The sequence below is a fragment of the Meleagris gallopavo genome, chromosome 4 (assembly GCF_000146605.3).
Source record: "Meleagris gallopavo isolate NT-WF06-2002-E0010 breed Aviagen turkey brand Nicholas breeding stock chromosome 4, Turkey_5.1, whole genome shotgun sequence".
In the NCBI taxonomy this organism is placed as follows: Eukaryota; Metazoa; Chordata; class Aves; order Galliformes; family Phasianidae; genus Meleagris; species Meleagris gallopavo.
This window is the reverse complement of record NC_015014.2, coordinates 27,420,214-27,445,186: the sequence shown is the minus strand read 5'-3', so window position 1 is coordinate 27,445,186 and position 24,973 is coordinate 27,420,214. Positions and strand designations below refer to the sequence as shown.

At 39.1% G+C, this 24,973-nt stretch overlaps 1 protein-coding gene across 2 annotated transcripts; it reads right to left on the bottom strand.

The window, feature by feature from the left end:
- CFAP97 (cilia and flagella associated protein 97) lies at positions 1 to 20,728 on the bottom strand. Of its 2 annotated transcripts, none has more exons than XM_019614665.2 (7): positions 20,420 to 20,499; positions 16,626 to 17,302; positions 16,346 to 16,411; positions 8,881 to 9,266; positions 3,077 to 3,227; positions 2,294 to 2,417; positions 1 to 338 (listed from the first exon to the last, which is right to left on the bottom strand). In XM_019614665.2, the coding sequence occupies exons 2-7, from the start codon at positions 17,287 to 17,289 to the stop codon at positions 317 to 319; spliced, it is 1,413 nt and encodes a 470-aa protein (XP_019470210.1). In that variant the 5' UTR covers positions 17,290 to 17,302; positions 20,420 to 20,499; the 3' UTR covers positions 1 to 316. The 2 variants fall into 2 exon arrangements, with proteins under 2 accessions (XP_019470210.1, XP_010708084.1); XM_010709782.3 differs by lacking the exon at positions 20,420 to 20,499 and adding an exon at positions 20,591 to 20,728 and having other exon boundaries at positions 4 to 338.
- Between the last annotated feature and the right edge of the window lie 4,245 nt (positions 20,729 to 24,973).

The following is a 24,973-nucleotide window of genomic DNA, read 5'->3' as shown; positions in this document are numbered from 1 at the left end:
GAAAAGCAGTCAAAAGGAAACTTTATTGGCTGACATGTTAGAAAGAAAAATATCAGCTATTTGTAGGGATTTATCCTGAAAGTGTTTAGCTGACAAATAGGAAAATACCCACCATAAAAGACAAATGTAGCTAGTCAATGCTTATCTGAGTGAGGAGTAACAGCTGAGATGCCTCAGGATCTTCAGTAAATGCTGCAAACAATCTGGCAGAAGATAGGCTCTGGTACAGAGAAAATCCTAGAAACTCCATATGAAGAACGGCCTTGCCTGATTCTTCCAATTTGCTCAAGTCTCTGAGGTTCCCAGGAATTAAAGTTTAAGGACGCTGCTTGCACTTTCTGTTTGAAGAGATTGGGAAGGGAAAAGAGGCAGAAGAGAACATAAAGTGACAGCTTACAAAAAATCCAAATCTATTAGAATTTATTGTTATAAAAATTAAATTAGCTAGCTTAATGAAAACCTGTCTAAATGGCTTTTTTAAAGCAAAAACAAAGACATCTACCACACATCAATGTCACTGATAAGTGCAACCTCCACTGCTGGTAAGCATTTCTCCTATTACATCCTTTGCAATTTAATATCAAATATAGAATTCTGAAAAGTCACTGTTTTGGCAAATATTTCATGTTAATGATTTTCTTACAATTTACAAAAATGACAAAAAATTGACAGTATTTCATACTGAAGTTAAATAAAATGAAGTTATTAAAAGTAATCCAGTTTGGAAATTCCTTTCCAGAAGTGAATTATCATGTGAACATTCAGAAGTATTAAATTGTGACCTTGATATTCACATTCAAGGACAGAAGTCTTCAAATGGTGAATAATTTTAATTAGCACAATATTATAAATTAACACAGCAGCATTATGCAAAAAAATGCCTTACACTCCTTATCAACACATAATAATTGTAATAAAATCTGTTTGCCACAATGCTGCTTCAAGATAAAAGTTCAAATATTGCCAAACAGCTAAATGTGATCGGCAGGTCACGAGGTGCAGAAGCTCTGCCAAACTACTATACAGGGCCCAGCAAAAAGTTTGTTACAATGCAGAATACTCGAGAGCATAGACCCTCGTGCAAGCATGAGTAAAGAATAATAAGTTTGCTGTTTTTTGTAAGGCCAAGACAACACTACCAAATACAGCTTTTTTGCTTACACATAATAGGAAGATTTTCTGTATCTCTCCCAGGAAGATGCTGGGAAAGCAAGCAGGGTTCCAACAACAGCTACAGACAGCAGCATTGCAATTCATGCTTTTCATAAGACTACAGCCCAACAAAACAAGCATACTCAAAGCTAGCCTTCATGGATAGAAATGAAGCATGACACCTACTACATTTCCCAACTACATTAAGTTTTGACAACCACATTAAATTTCACTCCCCTTATAATTGGACATTAATACTGAAGCCTGTCTATTGGACACTACTATAAACATTTGGTATGAACCTAACATTGTACAAATGGGCTAAGAAGCGTAAGATTTTATTTTTAATTTCTTATTAATCTTGGTAAACAGTTGCCCTCATAAGCAAATATTGAAAATTTCCTGCAGCTCAAGCTTTATCTTCACATTTACAGGTAAGGATCTGCAAAAGCACGGCCATGAAATGATTCCTTTGCTTTCTATTCTCTAGCCTGGGAAGAATCTAAAACTTAATTTGTTTAGAGTAAATCTGAAACTGTTGTTCACTTCAAACTTCAGTCTCTGGTGTTGAACGAGCATCATATGCTTCTTTCCTATGCAAAGGTCCCAGTGTAACTTCTAAAATCCTTTTAAATATCAAAGAGACACAGCCTTGCATACAAAATGAATGCTCATCACTTTGAGCCATCTATAATCATGGGAGAGTAACACCTTCTACAACATCAGTGTTCTAGCTTTTCACCTCTTTATGCTGCTGTAAAAGGAAGATTCAGACATCTGAACATGACCTAAACATTCAGAAGACTTACCTAAAGCCAGGATGAGAAGTACCAGTCTAGGAATTAAGTCCTAGAGTACAGCAATTCTGTCCTCTCATGTCATGGATACAAATTTCCACTTATCATTGGACAATTAAGTAACGATTAACAATTTCTATTGTGTATTTAAATGCTTCTCTTTCATAAATACTTCCTCTCACAGAAAACACTGATTGATGCAAAAGCGTATGCTTAAAACCATTTAATAAGCAATTAGTTTACTATGCATTTAAATCATTAAACAATGGAGAATATCTTCACACATGCATTTGCTGAAAATAGAAACCCAACATTGGAGATTGCGAAGCAAAGCATGCACTTACAAACAAGCAGCATGAACATTAGTGGATTTAGGTCTCTGCGATGCCCCAGTAGGTGAAACTGACATGGGTTTTTCCTTCTTCTGCCTCATTGTGCTTGATGCAGTGTATGCTCTCGAGGGGACTCCTGTTAACACATACACAAAAAAGTATTAATGCTTATGCTAGGTATGTCAGAAAGCTTAATGCTACGTTACATTACTATATTCATTATCATAATTTCCCAAACAAAACATAATAAAAAATCCCCACAATCATTCTAAGTTGAATACAGAACTGAAACATTGTGAGTCATTTATAGACAGTCAGAAAAAAAATACTGAGTACATGCCACAGTGCAGTGGTTCTCTGTGCATGGATCACTGGAGATAAACGATCCACTTCCAAATATTACACACACACTACTTCCAGAGAAACAAAGCTACCACCAGTAGATTTACACTTTCTAAAAAAGTTTGAACTTCCTCAGTCCTCCTCCTTAGTCCTTTCTATAGGAAGTACTGACAAATTGAGAAATATTTATAATGATTTTTTTTTTTAACCTTCTTGGCACAGATTCTTAACAAAACCACTTATTAGAAATTTAGGAAAGTAAATAAACAATTCAGAGGTTCACCATACTTTTGGTGTGCTTAATAAAATCAGTTTAATGATCTCTCTCCAGTGAACCAATTTAAGGAAGACAGAAAGGAATTTATTTACTTTTCTCATTAATTGTAATTCTGAATTATGACAGAGAAACATGTGGTAAAGAAACGCAAGAATCTGCAGTTTCAGAGTACTCACGAGACAGGCCACACTGCCTGGAAAGAGAACTTTCTTCTCTTGCAGATGGTGAAGTACTTGCATAGCTCACATAGCGCTGATAGTCCCACAGTTGTTCAGAACGCTTCATTCCAGGTGTTGGTTTCACTGCTGTCAGTCTCTTCAGTAAAGCCTTAGTATCAAAGAAAAATATCAAGAAAGAATGAACAAGAAACTATAAAATAAGCATTCAGAGACTTATATCTATTTTAAATGGGAAAAAATAAACCCACCAATGTTTAGTATTTTCCAACATGAACACCTTTATTGCTGACTAGTACATAGTATCCCAAACAGATGGCAGCAGAGGGGCACTCTGACAGAATGGTCTCGACAGGGAAGCGTGGATGAAGCAAAGGTGTGTCACTGAATTCCTCCTCCATGCAAAAAAGAATGGCACTGGGGACGTTCATCGATACTTGCTGAACATTTCTAGAGACCAAATAGTGGATGTAAGCACAGCAAGGGGATGGGTGGTGCATTTCGGCAACAGTGACAGTACCTTTGCTGGCTTTAAGATTACTGTTAGCGCAGCATGCGGGCTCTTGTCCATTGCTGATGAAAATACAGAGCTAGTGGTGGTGACTGTGTTGAAAAAGTGTTCTGTAGCCGAGAACAGGCTCTATTAAATAACTTACTGTGCTCTTGGTATTTGCCGCTGTTCCCGTGGAAATAAATAGGTGTTACTTTCAGAGCAACCCTCATAGATGTGGCCCTGGACAATCCCTCATCACTCAGTGAGGCCCAGGGAAGCCACAAAGTTGGACACCTACACCCCACAGTATCCCTAGAGAGAACTACTGACCTCAGTTCTGTGAAACTAAAAAGAAAAGCACAATGTTGGATTTTTTATTTTTTTTCTTCACTTTGGCCTTTATGAATGTCTTACCCATAACATACTTTTAACAATAATTTCAACTATGATCTCTTATAGACAGTATTTCCTCCTACTGAAATCAACCCTGACAATTACATAGCAAGCGTTACATCACAACAGCTACCCACATAATGTTTCTAAAGATATACCTATTTTCCTCAAACTTCATTATCACTTTTGCTTGAAATTCTTAAACCAATGCATCCCATTTTCCGTCATCTTTCTAAGAAAAGAACTTTACATAATGACAAATTTGGAAGGACTCTGCTACATACGACTTCCAATTAACAAGTTCACATTTTTAATATATTTAGCTTCCAATGCCTGCTTTTAAAAGATTATGCATTCTCTGCTAACTAATTTAATTTGAATGGATGGCCTGTAAATATTTGACAGTGACAACATCATTGGTCAGAGTTATAAAACATCTTATCAATGAGAGACAATGCAAACTGCAATTGCACAAGCCTCCAAAGGACAAATGATACCACTATTAGCAAGGATGTATTATCTAAATGCTTATTTACATGGTAGACATCAAGAACCCACGTAGCCATTAAACTGCACTTTATATGAAGTGATCATCTCCTCCCACTGTCGTCCTCCCCTCCCCCCATCTACTCACAGGTTTTGTTTAGGGTTTTGTTAGTGTTGGTGTTTTTTTGTTTGCTTATTTCTTTTTTGTTAAAAGAGTATTTTCTTTGTTTTAGAAGAAAAAAGTCATAGAAAGTGATTTGGGAAACTGCAAGGTATTCATGAGATGTTAGCTGCCAGCTGTAATGGGAATGTACAAACTATCAAGAGTTTATACACAGGACTGGAAACCTGCACAGCGTGCAGGAGAGAAAGGACAAGCCATTTTGGCTCAGGCATAATATGTCACAAGTTCCTGCATCGAGTGCCAGCCAGTTCACTCTCAAGTGGAAATACCTAAGTAAGCAGAAGTCAAAGGAAGGACTCCAGCTAGAAATAGCTCTTCACTAAAGCCTGTTACGGAACACAAAATGGTAGACTTCTCTAAATGTTACATCCAACATTTTACGTGCAAGTTCACCACCATCTTTTAACACAACTACATGCATATGAGTTTGCAATGAACACTTATCTCCTATATTATAAATAGACCATCTCAAAATAGTCAGCTTTGTGATAAATGGGTAAATAGTAGAAGCAAATTTCTCTTTGTGAAAGCCATTTCAAGTCTGCGCTCCACCCCTAACAGCCTCAGAATTTGCATACCTTAACACTGCAATCATTTCAAGCTTGATTCTGAACACATGAATTTGAATACACCTGCTTAATCCCAGTTTAAATACAATTCTGCTTTTACTATTAGGTCTGTATTTTAAAAAGCATCCAGCCCACATTACTAAAAGCATAGACAGACTACTCCCAGTATGAAAAGATTGTTTTTTGAAGAGGTTAAGACTGGACATCATACAATCCTTACCTACAGAAAGAGCAGACTGTGCAGTGCTTAAGTGACTACATCTCTGCTTTAAGAAAAGCTTCTGTAGAGCTAGAAAATAGCTCTCATGATATCCCTGCCCTTTGCTGAGCACTGTACCAAGGACATGCAACTTATGTGCCAGTTGTGGCTGTGAATCCTGCAGTTTGACACAGCCTTCTTCATACAGATGTGCACTCATCAACACACTAAATTGTCGGACTTGATGTGGTTGCATATCTAATCCAATTCTTATGTTTTTCTACTAACAAGCCTATTGTCTTGTGTACCAGGGAACTACCTTCTACAAATAATGTTCTTTTTCAATTACCCATTTAAACCTGCTAATTCTTCCATTACGTTCTCCTTAAAAGAGCATTTTGAGAAATGGATTGAAGAACACTGGCACTTTCCTTGTTCTGAAGTGCTAAATCTCTGTAGTCTTAATCCTGAACTACTGAAGTAATAGAAATTGTCATTGACCTTAACGAGCAAAGAATCAAATCACACTAAGTAATCCAGGTGCTTAGAGACAAAGACATGCTTTTGATGGGATTTACAGAGAAAACTGAATAAAAACATAAATGCAGCAATCTATCAGTTGCTCTTAATAGTAGCTGCTCAGAGCGTCTGATTCAAGCTCAATAAGATGGCACGACCATTCAGAAAGTCAACTATTTTCACTACTGTTTTCTCCTCTGTCATGGAAAGGGATGTAACAACATCACTGACAATTTCCTAGCTTGGAGAAAAGCCTTTCAAGGTAAAAGATGCACTTTTTCTTGTTTTACTTAGCTTTTTAAACATATGAAGGCTTCAGTTTTCACCACCTTTGAATTGTAGCCAGCTGACTAGTGTGCCTTGACAGCTGTTCAGATTTATTTATATTATGCCTCCTCTAATGTCACTCACACTAGCAAACACACTGTCCCTCTGCAGAGCCCAGGTGGGGGAGGGTGAAGCAGATATAACAGTGCATTCAGGGACAGCTTCTTGTTCTGAACAAGAGGGTTTGTAAGCTCCTTCAACTGCCGGGTACATTTCTTAGCTCTAACTTCAGAAACTTTTAACATCAGAAACCTCTTAAAGTCCTTCAATTTACAGAAAAGTACTTTTAACTGAAATGCCATGTTGATCTGTAGCTGACATCCACAGAAAGCAAGCAAGCTAGGAGAATACAAAAGATGAGAAAAAAAAAAACACCAAACTGAGTAGTGTGCTAAATAACCAAACCAACCTGGTCATTAGGGAGTCTTATCTTATCCAGACCTCTATCTCAGGTATGGGTAAGAAATCAGTACAAAGAGCCTACAGCCTCAGAACTACACGGAGTTGCACTACATGTACACTCTACAGCAGTCTGTTTTAGCCAGGTGTATCTGCATACCAATCTCACATCTGAATAGCTTCCCCTGACAAAAAGCAGAAACATTTTTTTGTTTGTTTTTATTGTACTTAATCCTGAGAACTACCTTTGTTTCATATTACTTTTAGCATAATATGACTTTGAACATAATAAGTGCCAACATCTTAAAGAACCCTGTATTCTTGAGTTTCTTTCCAAGGAGCCTCCAAGCCCAGTGCCAGTATTTCTGACCTCTTAAGAGGATGGTTTCCTACAGCTCTTCCAGAAAGAGACCAGTAAAGCAAAGCAACCTCAATATTCTTCCTACAATCACATTAAGTATGTGACATCTGAAGTGTGGTGCTCTCAGATTTGGGAATGGTCCCTGGGGAAGGGATGGAAAGAAGGCAGAAGCAGCACAGAATTCATGAGGAAGTCATGAGGTGCCTGGGCACAACCACAGTGTGCTCGTGTCCTCCTAGTCTCGTTTCCACACCAAGAAGTGGTATCCTCTGCAGCATGATGTGGACATCACAGGAGCTACAGTGCAGCACAAGACTAACGGCTGTGGCCCAAGCTAAACTATGTTCTTTGCATGTGGTGACAGCCAGAGACACTCACTCCCTTGCCCTTTCTCCCCCTCTGAATATCTCAACCCATCAGCACTCTTGAATCAACTGGAGATAAATGCACATATTATGGCAGCTGCAAAGTGCTTTCTTTCTCTTCTAAGGAAGCTCAGATTAGCCGGCAAGACAAAAACATCTCAAGGTGCAGGAGAAAGGAAGCAGTTTGGCTGGAGGATCTCTGCACTGGTAGAGGCCACGGTGCCCAGACAAAGTAGGAAGTAAAAGCTCTAGGGACACCTGTAGCATCAGGGTCTGCAGAGCCAAGCATATGGAAAAGGAAGTCAGCCCCTACAGGGAAACATGGTAAGCTAATTTTCTGTGTGGGAAGCTGACTATACTAGAGCTGGGATCAGTTGTATCCGCTGGGACACAGAGTACATTTCAGCAGAGTATAACACAAGGGAATGAATGACACTGACTGTTATGTGCAGTGAGGTGTAACACCATGGGTCAGAAGAATTCACAGGGATGCACGGAAAGGCCAAATGCCACAGCAAAGGAGAACACCCTCATTGCCCTTGATCTGCAAGCCCAGGACACGGGTAAGCTTTTCCATTTATTTCCAATTAGCCCTCTCCAAATTCATAATGTTTCTTGCTATACACTCTCTAAAGACCAGCCTAATTTCTCTGTGTACTTGTCAATTATACATCTGTCTACACGCTGATTACACAGATGTAGTGGCTGAAAATCTGACCTTAAAAGGCCTATAAATATTTACATTGATATACTATACAGATTGTGTACCAATAAAAGATCAAAACAGGACATGTAGTTTTCAGCCTCTGAAGCTCAGTTTTACACTTTTACTGGCAGAAACTGAGATAAGCATATATGAATGGAGAGACCAAGCAGACATGGGAAAAGAGTAACCTATCAGTCACACTTCGATCCATTTCCATTGGAGAGGAGCACTGACCGTACCTCCAGAAAAGATAACAGTTTGCTCAATCAACAGCGTCCTCTACTGGTGAGAGCCAGTACAAGCTGCCCTCCTGTACATACATACAGGAGCTCCTGTACACGAGAAAAGCAGAGCTACAAATACGGATAGCAATAGATGGATAGTTATGATTCAGAAAAAAGTGGCATTCACACTATATCCTGTTTCAAATGTAATGGGTTTGATGCTGTCATATTTGTTGCTTTATATTCTGCAAGCTTGTTCCTGAAAAAAAAAATCAGTAATAGTAACACGAAGTAGGACAAACAGATTTTGACTGCTATGCAAAATTGTGACTATGGAAATGAAAATTACTCTTAAATTCAATAGCACTAAAAAGTAGGGCACACTGAGTAAAATGTACTTTCATCTGAAAATAAAGCATAATTAACAATTATACAAACAGCACAGTTGTGGAAATTCATTGCAGACTTAGTGCAGTGAAACTAGAAGTGCTGCCTAATCAGTTTTTAAGTATTTAGCAGTGATTTGTTAGTAATAAACAGTCCTCAATTTACCGATCCGAAGCAGTCCTCCAAACTCACCAGGTTTTCTTTTTCAATCCTCTGCTGCTCTTTTTGCCTGTTGATGGCACTGTGGTATGCTTGAAGAGATGGAGAAGCCGACTTCTTCAGCATGTTGGTTCTGCTTCCTGGCGTCGCACACAGCCGGGCCAGTTCATGGAGCAGCCTTTGGTTCTCTTGATCAATTCGTCTAACTTCTTCATTTGTGAAAGAATAATTTTTCCTTGTTCCTCTAGATGGATGAATGATGCCCAGTTTTTGTTGCCGTTTATCCCTCACCCCTAGAGCAGTTTTTAAATCAGAGCAATACTTAACTTCTTCATTGGCGGAAAATTTCTCCCTTGTTCTTCCAGATGTATGACCTACAGTTAGTTTTCGCTGTTCTTCATTCTCCAACCGTAGCGCAGCTTTAAAATGGCAGAAATAAAAGTAGATTTTTTAAAAAAGGATGAATGCAAATGTTACATTCTGTTAGGGTTTATTTACAGGCATGAAAAACTAAAGTACCTTTTCCCTCCCCCATCTGAATTTCAGATCCATGTATTTTGCAATTTTTCAGGATTGAATACTTTCCTCAATACATTAATATTACACAAGATTCACTGCAAAAATCGAGTCCAAGTTTGGCCAGATGCATCCTTCTCACTAGGCACCTCCTCCTCATTTACACTAGTTTAGAGGAGCTGAATGGATACAACAAGCAACCGAAGTCACTGCAATAGGATCAGCAACGCTCGCATGTTGTACAGTGACTGAGTCAGATGTATTTGTCATTTAGGAATAAAGATGTCAATCAGCTTACTGTGCATGATTATTTCTTCTAAATGGCCAGTACTCCTAATACCTCTTTCAATCCGATCACTTCAATCTCTACCTTCACCATCATGCATTGATGTAAAGCACACAAAATTCTATCCTCAGATATTTACTGAGTTCCAACAGGACCAGCCATCAGCAGAGCATTTATCTATACATGCTAATGGGCTACTGATATAAAGCACTGAAGTAACAATGAAGGCAATCATAATCACTATAGCAGTTATCATTTATCTTATGCTGGTACTGGTAGCACAAGACAAAAAAATATTATTGAAATATTTCAACTGATTATATTCCAGAACCAATGCAAGCAAGTATTGCCACTTTTAAAGAAGGAGCTGGAATTCTACATTCAAGTAGTTCATGAATTCTGGAATTCATCTGGAAATTGGTGACTTTGCCCCATCAGCATGCAGGCTAATGTATGCAAAAACTGCTCTTAGGCAACTGTAACCACAAGGCCATTTGCAATAGCAAATCTTGCTTTATTAGTTTGTCAAGGGAAGATGCAAATTACTTCAAATCCAAAAGAATGCAAAACAGTGCACATCAAGTGTGCCAACCAGCAGGTTAATAAAGCATGTCTCTTGATAGCACTTGTTCAATCTAGCAAGTTATTCTCAGGAACAAACTAGTGCTCCTCTCGAAGCCATTTAAGAGACAAACCTGGGATAAGAATCACATCTGGATAAACCTACAAAGGATAGAAAGAAATGCATGGCAAATAACTAGTAGCACACTGTTCACAGGGTAACATCAAGCCATCATATACTTAAGGAAAAAGGAATCAAATACATCCTTATGAGAACACACAAAACTAGCACTGCAGAACATAGCTGGAAAAAGTAACTTGTAATAAATACCTCTGGACAGTTGTACATTTCACATGGAGCCACATCGTATAACTTTATCATGGAGCTGTGAGACACAGTATCACCTTTTGCCTTACAGCCACTGCATCTCATGAGTTGAGCAAGACCACACACCATATGTGAGTGGAAGGTAGGCTGTGGCAAAGAGGAGTTGCTCAACTGTTTAGCTGAAGTCCTGACCTAGCTTTGTGCCCCTAATGCTACTGAATCATAGAATGGCCTGGGTTGAAAAAGACCACAGTGATCATCTATTTCCAACCCCCCTGCTATGTGCAGGGTCGCCAACCACTAGACCAGGCTGTCCAGAGCCACATCCAGCCTGGCTTTGGATGCCTCCAGGGATGGGGCATCCACAGCTTCCTTGGGCAACCTTCCAGTGTGTCACCGCCCTCTGTGCGAAAAACTTCCTCCTAATATCTAACCTAAACCTCCCATCTCAGTTTGAAATCATTCCCTCTTGTCCTATCACTATCCACCCTTATAAGCAGGAAGAGGAATGGCTGTTTATATGCTCCCTTCAAGTACTGGAAGGCTGCAATGAGGTCTCCCCAGAGCCTGCTCTTCTCCAAGCTAAACAATCCATCTATCTATTGGTTATGCAATCTCTTGCATTTATGCCTCTAAATAACATCCAGTGAAAATTCCAGAGTGACCATATCATATGCCACAACTCAAAAGAAACAAAGGAAAATGAACTACTACAACCACCACCAAAGCTCTGATGTGAAACTGCTTGATGACATCTGAGCAGATGACTGCCAAACCCCAATTATTAAACTCTTGGTAAATGGTTGGGTTACAGAAGACTCACATAATTCCTACCTGAATTTCAGACACGTACTACAGCAAGTTTTCCTCAAGAGGACAGGGCATGGACATTAATCTCAGTCTCAGAGAGCTCCTCTCTACTTCCTTCCTCAACAGATCTTTGTATTACTAACCCTCCAAGGAAGAGAAGCAACAGAATGCATAACTTCCTGAGAGAGAATCACAAGTATTACAGGGCAAGTGCTTGTTCCTATCAAAACAAGAAAAATACCAAGGACATCCGTAAAGCCACTGCTTCTTGAACTATGGTCAAATAAGTCATAGTAGCAATCTAAGAAAGTAGCAAAAAAAGAAAAAAAAAAAGTGTGCAAGACTTGCCAAAATATAGTGACACTGTTTCTGTGGTCAGCCAGTCAGTATGAGCACTTCAGCAGCAGTACTCAAGCTGTGACAGCAAGGAGGCTTCCAACTCTGTAACTTCTAATCCACACCAATAGCTTATTCCCAAAACTACCTAGCTGAAAACCTGTCCAAGCTGCACTACCATAAAACTATTTACACTGCCAAACATCCCTTTTCCCTCCACAATTACTATGACACAAAATTGTACAATAACAGGTATGCATACCCAAATGTATTAAACATGCTTCTAATTTCATGGCAATAAAAACACTTTCACAGTAAAGGTGGCAGGTGCCTAAGCGAAGTCTACACAAACCAACAGAAGCACAGACAATTCATCATCAATAAATAAACAACAACAACAAGAAAAAAGAGTCACGATGCCACAAAAGTAGTAAACACAATTACTCAAAAAGCTCTCAAGTACTTCAGGTACAGTTACTGTTATTTGAGTTTCAAAGTTATTTGAACAATTTAGAATCAAGCAGTCCAGGTTAGAAGGGATCTTAAAAATGCATGGAGTCATTCAATCATAGTTTGGGCTGGAAGGTACCCCAAAGATCAAGTTCCAACTCCCTGCCACAGAGGGAGTCCAACCATTTTGTTGCTAATTAATCCCAACACCCAAGTATTTTAATGATTTAACTGTTTCTGCAGTGGCCAAACAACATCAGGCAAGTGAAGTTTCAAGTTAGTTAAAGTTGTGAAGAGTTTGTGATTTGTCCTTTCCCTTGAATCTTGGAACTGTTCATCTGTACCTTCATACAATGAGTATGTAATTCATATTATATATATAATGAATATATAATAAATAATAATGAACAACGTAATTTAAACAGATCCCTACTCAGTACTTAATCGCTTCTGAACCATAAATCAATTATTTGGGGGAGAGAAGAAAACAAACAGAAGCATTTGCATAAAGCATGGAGTTCTACTTCTCAATTGCAGGTAAACAATAAAAAGAAACTTCCCTGTGGTATTCATGGGATTTCTAGGAAAGCTGGTTTCCATGGAGACACCTGATTCCCTTTGAAGCAATAAACAAGCTGTTTACTGCTTTCAATTTGGGAGCATTTAAATGACCTTGAAGACTAAAACCAGCCAAACCTTACGTAAAATTCAAATGATAATTAGCAAGTCAAATGCATGGGGACAGGATGATACAGCTGTCTTAGTGGCACTGAGGCTGAACTTAAACCATGCATGTTTCACTCCTGCAGACCCAGAGGGAAAAATGCAGTAAGTTGCTTCAGTGCTTAAAGAACCAGGCAAACTCAAGAGTGTTTTATACTGCTCTGCCATCACAAATGGCAAATCTGAAAAGCACAAAAGGATTAAATCAATTCCTCAGAAGTGTCTGTTCATCCAAATCCTGTAGCACTCCCATACTACCTTGAATATCTACTGTTTTATGCTAGATTTTTTTTAAAGGATTTTACAGAACACCTCATTTGTTATTTGTTGAAGAAAAGGAAAAAGTGATTGAGTATAAATTTTCCTCTTTAAAGCTGTATGCTTAAAATAAAGCTGCTTTTTATTTCTTAACGTCACAAGGAAGATAAAAGATATTGTGCAGGTGCAATTTTTATTTTTTCCAAAATTACACATTTGTGATGTTAGCATAGACTGGGTTGCTTCACAATCATTAACATCTTCAGCAGGTTTTCAAGCTCTAAATATAGGAAGCCAATATTTGCTTTTCTACCTCAATGCAAGCAGTTAGATGCGTGTATACGTGCGTACTATTTTATACTCACGGTTCAAATTAAGAACATACAAAAACGTAGTGAGAAAGCCATTTATGTTTAGCCCAGCCATAAAGCTTAGGGGTTGATGTATATATTTAAGTACTTCAGATATTGTTCAACACATTGTACAAATGCATAAGCTCAGCATGAATGAGCACATGGGAAAGATATCCCTAAGAAGAGAAAATTTCAGTTATTAACAAATTATTTGCCTAATTGACAAATTATAGTTAAAACATTAAAGCAGTTCAGTTGAAACTTCTATTTAATTTTCTACAATAACTTTATTCAGAAACACGGGGCTTTTATTTTCACAGTAATGATACTGACAAGACAGTGGTTTTCACCAAGTGATTTTCTATGCTTTTTTTATGACACAAAATCTGAGGCAGAGAAAAGGCCAAAAAGGTTTGTCAAAGAGCATACAGGTCAGAGAGCGCATCAAGCAGTTCAAGTCCTCAGTCTGCAGCCCAATGTCCTACTTAACCCATCACACCACTTCCTCAGGTTAATAATAGCTAATACCATGGATTTACAGACTAATTCTCACAGACACTTCTGTGAAATAAGCAGGTATCAACCTCATTTTACAGAGAAGAAAATACAAACCGCTAAATTCTTTAGTGCTCTGAATACCCTGGGCAATCCCAATCCCACAATTATCAGATTCAAAGTCAACATAAATTCAGATAAGGTGATACATAACATTTTTGGCATACCATTGAATTCTGAACCATGGAAACAAAAAGATTTGTCTAAAACCAGGGAGTAAGTCCTCAGCATAAAGGAATAAAAATAACCCCCTTTTTTTTGCCTAACCCAGCTCATCAATTGTACAAGCTCAAGTCCTTAAAATAACATTGGATCAAGAGATAGAATCTAATAAAACAATAACAGAAAAGTCTTCAAATTTATACTTCTATATTTTTAACGTGTAGGTTTCAGTAAGTATTTCCAGCAACAACTTTTTGCTAATTTTTACACTGTCATATTTCATTCTCTCCTTCCGTGTTCAGGTTGCACGGAAGCCCAAAAAGACAAAGTAGAATTGTTACTAGTTCTGAAAGAAAAAGCCACGAAAAACTATTCAAGCACATTTTTAATTAAATTACTTTTCCAAAATACCTCAAATGGATTATGTTTCACATTTTATGAACTACCTCCCTGCTTAATAACCTGACTGCTGTTCTAAAGCAAGACTTGCCTTTAGGACATCATGCACCTTTAACAGATTACTACCCTTTCTTTGCTCTTGTAAGTCTTTTCTAGTGCAAGAGATTCAGGTCTTCCAAGTGCTCATGTAATCAGTGCGTAGAGTTTCATGAAATAAATTGCTGTGTGCCCCCTAGACACAATGCAGTAACAGACTAAACTGAAATCCTGCAAGTTTCAGGGATCTTGGGAAATGGGACTCACATAATGCTGTAAGTGCTTAGGCCTAGCTGTAATTCAACAAAAAAACGAACTAAATGTTTTATCACTGTAGACTACTGAATTTTATACTTTAAAACCAAGAAATCCTGATGATCATTTAAATACTGATTCGGGGACACAGAATTGGGCTGACACTGTTGTCACTTGAAACAGTGCCCATGTCTTTTCAGTTCTGATAAACATCTCACGCAGATAGTCAGGAGAAGGGAGAGGGGGAAGTGATTCCTATTTGTCAAGAAAATACCTGGAAATAATAATCAAGAATAAGATCAGCTCCTAACTTTCCAGACTAGTTACTTTCCACCATCACTAAACTTGCCCCATTTAAAGCCCAAACTACCTAAACTAATTGACCTACATCATGCTTGCCAAGGTAGCAAGGCACTTGGGAGTAATACATATCTTAATCAAGAACATTAACTGCCAGATTATATGAATCATATATGAATTGCAGGGGTTGGAAGGGACTTCCAGAGATAATCCATCTGCTAATGCAGATGGACATGCAGGTAGGCATCCAGATAGGTCTTGAATATCTTCAAGGAAGATACCATAACCTCTGTGAGCAGCCTGGTCCAGTACTCCATGACCCTCACTGTAAAGAAGATCTTCCACACGTTAGCATGTAACTTCCCATGTTTTCAGTTTTGGTCATTGCTCCTTATCCTGTCACTACACACTACAGACACGAGTCTGGCTTCATTCAACTGCCTCCTGCACTTTAGATATTTATAAACATGATCAGACCCCCTCTCAGTCTTTTCTGTAGAATCACAGAACTCTACTACTCATTACTCAATCTTTATTATTGTTATTTACAACTTGTTTATGTTCTGGAAAAAATCTCCCCTCCTCCAAAAAGCAATTCATCTCTGAAAATACTTACTCTAAACCATTTATTTCAGGGATGTGATGAATTCTTCCATAATCATCAGTTGTTAAGTAGTTTCTTCATATCAGGGAATAAATAAAGATGCAGGACATTGTAACTTTAATAGCCTAGCAACGTGATGCTTCTGCAAGTGGTTGGAGCTTTTCCTACCAAGAAGGTGTTCTTGTAACACAAGGACTGTCAAATGTTAAGAAATCTCTACCACAATCTTCATGGCTAACTTTGTTTTTCTTACAATCAGAAGAATTTTCATGGAAGTAAAAACTTCACTCCTATTCTCTAGAAAGTTAAATGATGCATACTACATATTTTGAAATCTTCCTTACTATAGGCTCAGTGCAGCAAGGCACAAAAGTAAGGAAACAATATACAGCTGTAATCACACCAGCTCTACCACACTATAGCAAACTAGGGTTGAAATTATCTGGCCATTATCTGGCTCAAAAAATTCCTTAATCTTCTCTTCCATTAAATGCATTTCTATATTGTTCTCAACAACATAAAAACACTATACATTTTTTAAACAGATAAATACATTTAAAAGTCACCTTTCAAACGCTGATTCAGATCCATACCATCATGTAAGCCACTGCTGCTGAAATCGGACTTGGATTCTAAATGAAAAAGAAAAAATGGAAATATATATTTGCAAAACTGTATTTTGAAGCCTTATTCAAGCATTTCATAGTACTGAAATTCTTCAAAATATACATATAATTTTTGTCTCACATTGTCTTTTTTCCTTTTACTTTCTTAACATTGAAGCTGCAAATTCAAAAGACCGAGTTGAACTGCTGTCTGGAATTGACAGGGATGTTATATTAGTACCTGCATCTTCAGATTCCTCCACATAGTCTTCAAGCTTTGGCTTTCCTTCTGGTAATTTTATTGCTGATGCAAATTTTTCTTTTGGAGCCACACTACAAGCATTTCTCTTGGAGGAAGAATGCAATGAATCTGATAAAGAGCTATCAGAATCTGTATCTGAGCTTGAGGATGAGGAAGAGGAACTGGTAGTACTGTGTGTTCTGCTAGCTCCTCTTACACTGTAGGACTGCTTAGCTGACTCTGGTCTAATCTTCTGTTTTCTGCCATCATCACTACTATCTTCTTCATCTGTATAATAATTTATTTCAGGGATTCCAGCAGGGACGTTTTCCTGCATTCTCCTGCTTGCTGCAGATGTTGCTCCAGATGTACCTGCATTCTCATGAACTGGAGGAAGTAAAAAAGATGAAGTGTCCCCAGGACTGTCTGTGCTGTCTTCTAGGAACTGACTCTTCTGCAAATCTTCCTGTTTCTCTTCATTTTCCTCCTCACGACAGTTTGCATCCTTTGAACTAGCAATCAAGTCAAGGTCAGAATGAGTTACCTTTGCACTTCCTTTCTCTATATATTCACCATTTTCTTCAGTTTTCTCCTCCTCTCCATAATCACTCTCATAGAAAGTGTGATCCACTTCACCATCTGACGAATCTTCAAATCGGTCCATACTGAAGTGCTTCCTGCAACCACCAGAAAAGGTTTCCAAAAGTCAGCATAACATCAAATGCAAGTACACTTCTAACGTAATAGTTTTATTCCTTATTCTTTTAGCTCTAGTCATTTGTAATTCTCAAGTTAATTATGTTACATAGCAAGGAAAACTCCATAGTTGAATTTTATAGTGAGAAGTATGTAGTGCCATACTTCTTGCAGAAACAAGGTGTTAGCTCCTATGTCAATCACACATGGTAGAAGAGAGATGAGTTTCCACTCCTTACTAGAAGATACATAAAAAACTACGCAAGGTAGGAGAACTAGAATATCTTAAGAGATGGATGGTCTCTTAGAAAATAGACAATTTGTTCCCATGGCAAACAAAGGTGAAAAAGGAATTTCTAAGCTTGCTTTAAACCTGCAAGACTATTCCCAATAAAACTTCTACCCAAATTACTTCAAAATACAAGAATTTCAAAGGTCAGTGTCACTCAGTTACCTTGACACTTCTCAATACTGCTCTGCTTCAGGGATTTAAATATGCAATTCCAAATACTAAAAAGTAAGAAAAAAAGAAATATTGTATATCTTAAAAGCAGGAAGTGTGGAATCTCCTGTAGTTTTAAGACTCATGAAGTCAAAGAAACAAAAAAGCTAAATTTGGTTAGATGTAGTTTAAAACTGAAAACATATATATTTTTTTAAAAGAAGCAGAGATTAACTTAGATGCCATAAGAGAAACTTCTTAAAGCACCTAATAAAACATTTTGGTACTCCCAACTAGAAATATTACATGGACTTCAGCAATATTTCATATACACAACTTCCTGTGATCCTTGTCTTCAAAAAACCTTAAATAGCCTTCAATGTCCAACTGTCGTATTAATTCCTGGATGTCTTCTTACAGTAGTTTTTAAGAGGATAATATACTTTAATATATACAAATGTACACAAAATAAATCAGACTAACACAACAGTATTTATAATGACTGATAGCTAAATGTGGCATACTTCATTTGTCTCAAGTCAAACACATATATTTGATCTGTTTTTAACATTGTTGAACATACAAGCATGAGAAGGAGTAAGGCAAAACCAGGTTTGCAGGTAGAAGTATAGCTGAAATACAACTTCCTGTTGAGTAACCTATTTTTTGTCTCCCTATTGCTGCCCAGTTCAGCAACAGAAGTTAAACAAAGAGTACCACACTGATTATAAAGCCATTAAGTGTCTGTACCAAGACTTATTAGATATTTCTTTGCTGAACATAATCTCTTAAATGAGAAAGGGATTTAAATCAAGATAGTGACTAGAGGGCAGAGATCAGCACCAACCAAGGAACACACATCTTCCCATTCCACATGACTACAAATAGCTGAATCATCAGTTTTCCACTGAGACTGAGCCAGAGCTAATTAACAGCCAATAACCACTACTACCAGAATAAATGCAATTTGAAGTTGTAATGTGCCTGCAGAGCAGCAGCTACAACATCAACCAGTTCACTATTAAATGCTCCTTCCACTTACCTGGCACAACCCACAACTATTTTGCCTCCTTCTAAATAGAAAACAGATGTGCTACACTGGTCCATTCCTTTCACTCATGCTCTTGATCACTCAAACTAAACTTTAATTTTACAGTTTCCATCAAAAACAAACAAGAGGAAACAGATGAAGAGATGGTATTTTTGTTCCTATGCCTGTCACACAGCTACGAGGTCTCTAAGGGAAACCTTTTTTTGCTATTTAGAGCAACACAGCAAATGAAAGGATATTACCACCACAGAGATGTAGATGACTGCAGGGCAAAGGCCTCTAAGTTAATGTACAAGCAATAAATAAAGACCAAGATATCAAACTCTTGTACTATGGAAAGCCAAATACAAAACTTGTAAGCAAAGAGCAACTTACATGGGTATACTCAGACACTGTGATACATGCCTATTCCTTGCCTCAGAACACGCGTAGAAGTCAAATCAGGTAAAGTTCCTAAAAATTGTGACTTGAACATCAGCTGAGATTATAGGATGGCAAATGCCTCCACCAAGAAAGGCAGGACTTGTTTTAGACTGCTACTGTCTTGGCTGAACATGAGACTAAGAAAGAAAAATTTTCAAAGGCAGTTCTGGTGGAAACACTGTCATACATCTGTTATCATAGTCTTTCTATCACCCATGAATTTGAGAGATAGTGAGGTCCATTTAGAAGCTGGTTCACTTTGAGACTCTGTGTTCTAGGTATGTCATACAGCTTCTGATCAAATAATCCTGTAGATGTTTCTGTCACCTGTGCCACCGAAGGCCGTATGCTATCCAACCTGCAACTGATGAAAGCATCCTTGAAGACACCAGTACATATTGCTGGGTCAAGCCTGAAAAGGGACCAGCCAACTCCCCTTCCAAGCCCTTAATGTGCAGTTCTGATAGCCCTCTGAACACACAGAAATCTTAAGCAGAAGCACAGGAACCTGCAAACACTCTTTTAAGCAGAGGCAAATACAAAACCAAACTGAAGTAAAAACCCCACTAGGTTAATTAGAGGTCCCTCGGGAAAAAAAAAAAAAAAATAATGATGTCCCTGAATACCTCACTGTCTTCTTTCTCATACTCTTCATTTCACACCATTACAAGAAGCATCTAGGCTAAGAAATTACAAAAGCACAACATACATGTGACAAAACAACTGGTGGGAGATGCTTGAAGCATTCCAAAACCTGACTCTGAAGTTGTAGAGACTGATTATTTTACCAAGCCTTTCTTAAACTAGAAAATTTATTAACTTTCCAGCAGTGACAACATCACTTTAGCCTTCAAACAGATTTTATGAAGCATTTCACTATTTATTTCCTCTTGACAACTGCCATGATCACTAAGCAGCTTCCTACCCAGGAGAAAGATGCTTCTGCAAACACCGCGAGTCTCAAATACATCCCTGACAAACATCCAAATGGAAATACTAAATATGCCTTGTACGGTTCATGGCAGGAAGGAACAAACACACACACTCGCACACCATAACAAAAACAATTTCTGAAGAAGTGCGGTCAACAGGTCCCCAAGGGTCCACCTCCAGCAAGGCTTCATTCCCGCCCGCTACGAAAGGACCGCGGCGGCTCAGCCCCAGCAGAAGCCCTCCACACACCCGTACGTGTCACTCAGGCAGCGCCCCAAGCACTGAAGGCAGCGAATCCCCGAATAATAACACTAGCGAACGCGTTTCCCGCCTCAGTGGTGCTGGTACTGACAGGCAGGCGGAAGAACCGGTTACCACCCCCCACCGTCTCCAATCAGCCCGTAGCCCCTTCCCAACTACCTTCCACGGCGGAAACACCACCGTCAGGCCGGCAGCCCAGCTGCATTACGGGAACGGCGCAGCGGCCACGGCAACGGCTCGGCCACGTCACAGCCGCGTCCCGACAGCAGGCGGAGCCTCTTGTCCCTCCGTCGCCGGGCGGGGACTGATGGCGGCGCCGGGTAGGCGGGCGGTGGCCTGCTCGGCCCTCTCGTGTCTTCCCGCCCACCCCGAGCATCCCGTTAGGCTTCTCATCTCTTCGGCTCTCAACTCCGCAGGAGGGAGCTGTAAGTGCGGCTGTGGAGTTTGTTTCTCCGTACTGAGGTGACGGTATCCTGCACTGAGGTGGGGGTAACCAGGTTGAAGCAATAGAGCCTGGGGGTGAGGTGATGGGGCTCTCTGAGTCTCAGCTTGAGGTGGTGGAGGGGTCCTAGCTGAGGTGCTGGTGCTCCAGGTTGGAGTGATGAGGTCTGATACAATGGTACCCTGTGTTAAAAAAGGCCTGTTTCATGGAATCATTAAGGTTAGAAAAGACCTCTTCAAGTCACCTAGTCTAGCCATCCATCTGCTACCAATATTGCCCACAAATCCACATCCTCCAGTGCTACATCTATAAATTTCTTAGACATATCCAGGGCAGTGATTCTACTGCTTTCCTGAGCAGCCTGTTCCCATGCCTTACCTTTCTTTTGGAGGATAAACATTTCCTAATATCCAACCTGAACCTCCCCAGCACAACTTGATGTTATGCCTGCCACTGTTACCTGAGAGAAGAGGCTAACCCCCGCCTCACTACCACCTTCTTTCAGGTAGCTGTGGAGGGCAATAAGGTCTCCCCTGAGCCTCCGCCAGACTAAACAATCCCAGATCTCTCAGCCCTTCCTCAAAAGGCTTGTGCACCAGACCCTGGACACACTCCAGGGTCTCAAAGTCTTGAGATACAGTACCTGTTTCTACTAGAATGCTTTCTTTCCTTAAGATTGAGCCTGATCTCTGCATCCTTAAGTCTCAGACTAATTATTGCAGAAACTTTCAGGCAGAGTTTCATTACTTCCAGCACTGATGATGGCAGCTGTGAAAATGATCTTCCACTGTAAGAAGGAGCATACTATGTAGAGTGGGAAAGATTGCAATCACCATCCCTGAATGTGCTTAAGAACCGTTTGGATGTGGTGCTCAAGGACATGATTTAGTGAACGATTAGAGTTAGGGTAGTTTGGTTAGACTGTGTTTGGACTCGATGATCTTTGAGGTCTTCTCCAACCTAAGTGATTCTGTTATTCTAAGTAGCAATAGCGGGCCTTGGCATTTCTCTAGTAGTAGTAATGGGGCTTTTTAATAAGAAGGAAAGAACTCCATGAATAGGAAGATGATCGGTTTATAGATTCAGTCATTCAAAACCAAAAAATTAAATTCTTCTTTGGCCTATTATTCATTACAAAAAAGATGTAATGACATGATTTTTTTTTTTTTCTTTTGAGCATGCTGAACTATGAGCTGAAACAGTCCAAGACAACCGTTGTGTATATGGTCCTATTTCATTTGGCACAAAGACACACGCAGAGGCACATATGTACATGTATGAGTGCATATATATATGCATATGTATTTTCAAATGCATACAGTGAATGTGGTGGAATACTACAAGAGAAGGAAAAAAAGTATAAATGAATAGCCTTATGTTAACCAGATTCTAATTCTACTTATGTAACAGAGCGTTTAATGGAGATTCTTCAACTTATTTAAGCTAACTTTTTGTATTTGATGTTGCATTTATGGTATTTGAGGTCCCTTCCAACCCAAATCATTCTATTATTAATTTCATTCTAATTTCTCTTGAATTTTACTATTGAAATGTTGAATAATCACAACTGCAATGAAAATCAGTGGAAGCTGTATTTGGAAAACATCAAGTGCTACAAAACACTAAGCATTCAAAAGACTTTATCTCAAGTACCTCACACTGTATTAAATAGGTACTTTTGCTCTTCGTTTTCAGATACATCAGATTTCCATCTGAAAATTGGCATAATGTCATTGCCTCAAAAAGGTATAGAGAGAACAAATAAATTCATTTTGTAAAGTACTGAGCCTAACTGACTTATTCTGCAGAAATACAAGCAAGAAAAATAACAGTTTGTGGGAGAGCTGTTCAATTCATTTTCAGTAAAGGATGAATGGGGTCTCAAGGAAAGATAGTACACAATAATAATAAATTGTGTACCTTTATAGCAACATGATCTGAGCCAGAAAGACTCACAAAGCAAAAAGTAAATGTGAAAAAAGGCTTCATGAAAGCTGGTATAAACATACTGAAGGTGCAAATGTATAAAGTTAAAAGTATGCAGTACTGTGAAGGTGAAAGATGCAAGATCTTCACTTAAGGACAGATAGAAGATTACATTTGTAATGCTGAGGCTCAGTGTAGGGTATGTCAGAAAAAAGTTATTGCATTCCTTGCTCAAAGTTTAAAGTGAAGATGCTGACTCTTCCCCAAAATCAGGCATCATTTCTATTTGAAAATGATCTCTGAAAAGCCTTTTATTTGTAGGAAAGATATTTGCTGTAATGCTTGAATAAGATAGAGTTTGAATAGCTGACCTCACAAAACAATTCCACGATGGAGGAAATAGTTACAGAAAGATAATGGTCCTGATCCAAAAACTTCACCTCTGAAGTTGTTTTGTATTGTGGACGAAAGTGTTTTTTTTTTTTTTTTAAGTGCAAAAGGGGAAATTCAAATAATAGTGAGATAAACTTGAAAATTGGTATTGACTTCAGTGAAGGTAGGATGTCATCTGAAATACTATGAATTGTATTCTGGGTTGGAAAGGCAAAGAATCTTGTTAAAAACTAAAAGAAAAGCAATCAAAGCTTCCCCTAGCTGCATGAATATACACCTGAGTTAATTTAGGTATATCTGATTCAGGGTATGATGTGTGAAGCCTAACTAAAATTGTTGGGATTAGTCATTCAGACAAGAACGGTTTTTGTGCGTAAGCACTGCAGGACTAAACCTCCATTGTAGGTAGGTTTATTTTTTATCTTCCTCTCCAATTCTGAGAGTTAATACTTTAATGAGAAAATAATCTCTCTTTACACAGAACTAACAATGTTACATGCTCTGCTTCAGGTTAATTTAAAAATTCAATTCTCTTTAGTAGTTCTGACAGAGGCCTGGACTGTTTCCCGAGCACATTTGTGGCAGAAGGCCTCTGCATGCTCTGTCTGAGCCTTGTATTTTCTGAACTCTGAGGAATTAAGTGTGTGCTGGGAGTTGGATCTCTGCTTTCTGTTCTCTGCCTGATGAGAATAAAATAATATTACAGAAAATTTTCTGGCACATTGGGCTTTCTTTAAAAGCTCTTGGATTCTGCAAGAATCTCTCTGTTGGTCTTAATGATTGGGTGCACTGCAAGAGCTGTGTACCCCAAGCCCTTGGATGTAGCATCAGGGTGTTTGGGCATGGTTTGCACAGGAAAGAACTGTCAACACATTCGCATTCTCGCTTTCTGTGTGTGATGATTTTTACCATTAATCATGTTAGACACATTACTTAAATAATCAGTTCTGGCTGCTGTGGATGGCCTGAGCCAGTGCTTAAAAGGTCTTTGTGCAATTTAATATCCACTAAATAGAATGAACTGTGTAGTAAAACTATTTAAGCCACTATAAAGGACATTGGATCAGGTTAAGGAGCACAGGCTCTTTTGGCTGATGACTAAAGGGGGAGCTGAAATCTCTTCAATGCTACGTTAGTATTTTGAGAGGAAATAGTTCTGTGCTGTGAACTTGCCTCTCCAGGGTGCAATACTGGAGCTATAGTGTTTTGACACCCGTTCTATCCGTGCTTATGGCCTTGGCTTGCTTAACATCTCAGAGGCTCCGGGAAGTTCAGGGTTTGGTGTTTATGCACTCTTGAAACTTTACAGAAATCAGTGAAACCATGGCCTTGGTGTTCACCTTTTTTTCTTCACACAAACGGTATCATTAATCTTACAGCAGTAACTACTGAATTTGAATAAATGGAGATGTCCCCGAGCTCAGCAGCAATAGCGGCTGTTTAAAAAGTAGATGTAGAGCTCTTTGACGCATTGAGCCTGTCCACAGAGTGCCAGTCTGAACCCGAACGTGTTTTCCAGCAGCCTCAGTGCTCCAGCATACAATTTTCTCAATAGGATGTCGCCCCGCAAACGAAGCCCGAGAGTAAAGGAAGGCTTGCGAAGTCCCTCTGGCCGAGCCCGGCTTCCTGAGGGAGGAAATACAGAAAGCTCGTGCCGCGCTGCGAAGCGTTTTCCGTTCCGGCCGCTGCATCTCGAGGAGTTACGGAACGCCAGGGCACAGGGAGGGGAGCAGCGGCAGCGCAGCCCTTCCACGGCAGCGGCGCTGCCGGCCGCTTTCCGC